This window comes from Boleophthalmus pectinirostris, unplaced genomic scaffold (assembly GCF_026225935.1).
Source record: "Boleophthalmus pectinirostris isolate CB_2022bp ecotype Guang Dong unplaced genomic scaffold, ASM2622593v1 HiC_scaffold_1591, whole genome shotgun sequence".
Classification (NCBI taxonomy): domain Eukaryota; kingdom Metazoa; phylum Chordata; class Actinopteri; order Gobiiformes; family Gobiidae; genus Boleophthalmus; species Boleophthalmus pectinirostris.
Genome location: NW_026571093.1, coordinates 10001 through 15000, shown reverse-complemented (window position 1 = coordinate 15000; position 5000 = coordinate 10001). Strand labels below are relative to the sequence as shown.

At 38.8% G+C, this 5000-nt stretch overlaps 1 gene segment (V, D, J or C); it reads right to left on the bottom strand.

Annotated features, from left to right (window-relative positions):
- Nucleotides 1–62: 62 nt before the first annotated feature.
- Nucleotides 63–443, bottom strand: LOC129408233 (T cell receptor alpha variable 18-like; the record flags this gene model as incomplete). The annotated part of the segment is given in 1 exon segment: nt 63–443. A coding segment is annotated over 1 exon segment (381 nt), but the record flags the coding sequence as incomplete, so codon positions are not given.
- Nucleotides 444–5000: the final 4557 nt, after the last annotated feature.

The window sequence follows — 5000 nt, the reverse complement described above, 5'->3', positions numbered from 1 at the left end:
TGCAGTATTGTGTTGTCTTTGCTCCAGAGGTTTTTGTTCAGAGTTTTGGTGTTTCCTGTCACTGTGGGCTGCAGAGCACAGTAGTACACAGCAGAGTCTGTCACATCCACATCCTGGATCTTCAGAGAGAAAGAGTTTCCCTCAGCTTCAGCTTCAAATTGGTTTTCATTGAATTCTGGAGATTTAATTGTCTTGGACCACGATGACGATGATTTACTTTTCTTCATCATGTATCTCGGAGCTCCTCGTCCTTTTTGTTTGTACCAGAACAGTGTTGCTGTTGGGTAGCTGGTTGTAAAAGTACAGAGTATTGTTGCTGTGTGTCCCTGAGTGTCAGAGGTGTCTCCTGTTGGCTGGGTCACTGTGTCTTCTCCTTTACACTCTGGGGAAGAACACAGGAGCACAACCAGAGCTGAGAGCAGTGTACACAGGACACACTCCATCTTAAAAGCTCAAATCCTCTCAAGTGTCTGTGTCTGCTCCTCTCTTACAGTCTGGCTCCTCCCTCAGGTCTCTGTGGTGTGACACTGATGCAGTTGGACGCTCTAATACATGAGATCAGACACATCTGTTTTTCTTCCTTTATGGATGCTGTGTCGTCTGCAGCTCTCTCCTTGGCCCAGAGGTTTGAACTAAAAGGAGGCACAGATTTCTCTGCAGCCTCCTCTGTTACTGATCTGTCTGGAGACAAGTCCACACATTTCCTGTAAGATGAGACGTTTTATTGACTGACAAAATGGAACTGTTCATGTGAACATACATTTCACTTAGACAACTTTATGATTCCAAAAGAAATGAGTTGACACGCAGCCACACATCACATATTATAAAAACAAAGAGAAAAATAGAAATGGTGATAAAGTGACAAGTCAAATAAAATATAGAATAAGTGACACAACACATCTCAGTTATACACAAGACGTCATAAGGAAAACAGAGCAAGGATTTTCTTTTTGTTTCTTCTTTTTATTTGTTTTCATTGTTAAAGATGAATGAAAATAATTATGTTCATGGCATCATGTGAATGAAAAGGCGAAAGGACAGACTTGTAATATTCAATTTGGTTGTAACTGGAACTCAAAATCAGTGTTAGAAAAATTACAACTTCAAAAAATAAAGTCTTATTCTTCCAAAAGATTACCAGATTTTACAATCCATTTTGTTTTTGCCCTCTTTGTGAATAACAATATAAAGGCTTCTCTCCATGAGGGGGGGGACCACCTTTCAAATATTAAAACATTCTTTAAGCAATGGAAGCAGAGGTTCTCTCATCATCTTATACCATTCAGCCGGGTATCCATCTGTGCCAGGTGATTTACCCGTCTTTAAAGCTGAAATAGCCTTATTGATTTCCCCCTCAGAAATTTCAGCAATAAGGAATTTATTATGACTTTTACCTAGGCAGGGGAGGTCTAACGAATTTAAGAATTTACCAATTTTATCACTATCAGTTTCACCAATGTGTGTATACAGTTTAGTATAATATTTTTCGAATGATTTATTAATTTTATTGGGTTTAGTAAATAGTTTGTTTGTATTTGGGTCTCTGATTTTATAAATTGTCCTCTCTTCTTGTTGTTTGCGCAGTCTCCAAGCTAATAATTTTGCAGCTTTTGGCCCAGCCTCGTAATACCTCTGCTTCATATATCTTATATTCTTTTCAATTTCTTCACTATAAATTTGGTCTATTTCTTGCTTAATAGGTCGCATCAAGGTCAACAAAGAAGGATCCTTATTTTGACTGTGCAAATTTTCCAGAACCTTCAGTCTTCTTTCTAAATCATGTAGTCGTTTATGCTTTAATTTTTTCAAGAATGCTGCTTTGACTATAAGTTTTCCTCTAAGATAGGCTTTAGCAGTGTCCCATAGAATAGATGAACTGACTTCCCCATTATTATTAAGGGATAGAAATTCCTTATATTCTTCTACTATTGCTTTTTTATATGTTTCGTTGTTAAACATGCCAATATTCAATCTCCAGTTTGTTTTCTTTATACTACAATCTAAATGTAAGTTTAAATAGATACCTGCATGGTCCGATAGGTCCCTCTGTCCAATCCCACAATATTTAACTCTATGGAGCTCACTATTAAACATTAAATAATAATCAATTCTTGAGTACATGTTATGGCGAGCAGAATAAAATGTGAAATCTTTTTCCTGTCTATGTATGTCTTCGCCAAACATCTGTTAAACCTAAAAGATGAATTGTTTTATTTACCCAGGACTCAACAGAAGTCTTCTTCCTCGTGCAATTTGTTGTGTCTAACTTGGGGTTCATCACTAAATTTAAGTCCCCTGCACATATCAAAATACCATATTTATCAAAGGCTATTAAATCAAAAACCTTTTTGAAGAAAGACAATGGGCTTCCGGGTGGGGCATATACATTGAATAAAGTTACTGGTTTACCCTCTATTTTCCCTTTGACAAAAATATATCTACCTTCTTTATCTGCAGTTTCAGATATTAATTCAAATTTAATCTTATTTGAGATCAATATAGCAACTCCTCTTTTGTTTCCTGATTTATGTGAAGAGAAAAATGTATTACGAAAACCCAATCTTTTAATCTTTTCATGCTCAGTATGAGACAGGTGCGTTTCTTGCCAGAAAGCAATATTAATTTTCTCCCTTTTTAATTTTGCTATCATTTTACTACGCTTTATGGGACTGTTTAAACCGTTTACATTTAATGAAATAAACTTATAATATTGGAACATTTTTCTAATATGTTTACTATGTCATCTTTTACATGTAATCTTGCGCCCTTGAACAAACAAAAAAAATGAGGAATAAAAAATGACAACTCAGAACAAGAAAAAACAATAAGCATCATTAAAAAAAGAAAAGAAGAAAAAACAGTACTTCCAACAAAGAGGAAAACCTAACTCCTCTAAATAAAACAGTGAGGGGAAACAGCCAACAAGTGGGGCCCCTCGTCAATTTATTCTATGTAGAATAGACTGGGTGTATTACCCTAGCAAGTGGGTGGCTCTTTATAAACACACTGAAACAGCCATTATTTATAACCCTCAATGTCACGGGACAAAAAATATCTAAAACTAATCTATAAGATCCAAGAATACCAAGTAATGGGTTACCTCTTGTATGTTCTGATTAGTCACGTTGGTTACGGAGGAGGCTCCCCGTCGGTATAAGCTCAAATAGTCTTACTTACGTACATACTAACGATGTAATAATCATTACGTGTCCAAATCCGTGGCGTCTTGAGAAGTAATTCAATCTTCATGACTTGTGTCGTCCCGGTCGGTCCTCTGAAATCCCCGCAGCCGTTCTCTGATGCTCTCCTGGTACTCAGGACCAGCGCGGCGGGAGCCCGCCGTGCGCCACGGCATAAGCTTGGTCAGGATGTCCGCGGTGTGTTCTCCGGGCTTTTTCACTCGAATCGGACCAACCGAGAAGCCCCGCTTCTCCAACTCCTCCGCAGCGGCACCCGGGTCATTGCAAGTAACAGCCCCAGTGCTAAAATGGATCCGCATCTTCGTCAATGGTGTCTGAAAGCGAATCTGATTTTCTCTCAGCACCTTTTTTATCGGGCCATATTCTTTTCTCTTCTGCTGCACATCTGCCGCGTAATCGTGGTCAAAGAAGACGCGTCTGTTTTGAACATACATCTGCTTTTTCCAGGCCGATTGAAGAACTTTCTCTTTTATTGTAAACCTCAGGAAACGGATAACGATGGAGCGCGGGGGTGCACCGGGTGGTGGTTGTGGACCCAACGCTCGGTGGGCCCGCTCGATACCAAGCTCGGTGCCCCGTTGGACACCCAGGCTTTCCCCCAGTTCAGTCATTATAAAGCTCTCAATGAACCGTTGCACCGATGTACCCTCGGTGTTCTCTGGGACACCGTAAATTCGGATGTTATTGCGCCGGGAGCGCCCTTCCAGGTCAGACAACTTAGCCTGTAAATCCCTCTGGTTGTTTAAGAGTTCAAGCAATGTGTCCTTCACGGCCAAGTCCCACTTTTCTGCTCCAGCCACGTTTTTTTCAACCTCTTCTAAGCGCCGTGTAGCATCCTCAATCTGGCTGGTAGCAGTCTGTAACTTCTGGTCCATGTTGATGCTCATGTCATTTAGTTGGCTCTTAATATCCCCCTTGATTACCTCCCAAAAGTCCGCCAGATCCTGTGCCATCTGTATTTTAAGATCGTTCAAGCCCTTGGCCATAACTTCACTCATAATCGCGTGAATGGTAGCGCTGTCTGTGGCCATAGGGCTAACATTAGCTTCGCTCTCGGCATCGCTCAAGCTAGCTAGGCTAGCAGTATTAGAACTCGGGTAAGATTTCTTCTCCGTAGGTCCCTTTGTCCCGGACTTTCCCCTCATTTGTCTATCCCCACTCATCTTTACTTCAATGACTAATATATGGTAAAAAATCCTCGAATTTTGGGGATATATGCCAGGCTGTAATCAGAGCGACGCTTTACACGTCCATCGCACAGACCGCGCCACCGGAAGTCCCGAAACATGAAACATTTAACTCACAAATATCTGCATTTCTTTAACAATTTATTTGTATTATTTAACTAACTATATTTGCCACTATATTAAAGTAATAATGATAAATAAAATAATAAATAAAAATACATTTTAAATGTAAAATTCACACAAATAAAGGAAATTAGGTTTGGTAGATGAATTAATAATGATTCAAAATGCAGTTGGACAGTAAATATATGAAAGTCGTTACACAGATGTTGTTCCTGTGAGTTTTTATAAAGTCATTTTTTTGTGTTTCAGTTGAACCTTCATTCGGTAACACGGCAGATTCCTGCGGTGAAACGCTGATATTACAGTGAAATGTTCAGAAAAACTTTGTTTTGTTTCCATAAAAACTTAAATTTAAAGAGAGAAAGTGTCAACATGCTTAAGTTTTATTTAATTTTGAAGAGTTTTACTCTCTTTATTTAAAAAAAAAAATTACTAGAGTTAAGAGTTTAATGCCGTATTAGAGCAAACTGTGAAATTCTTGAAAAAA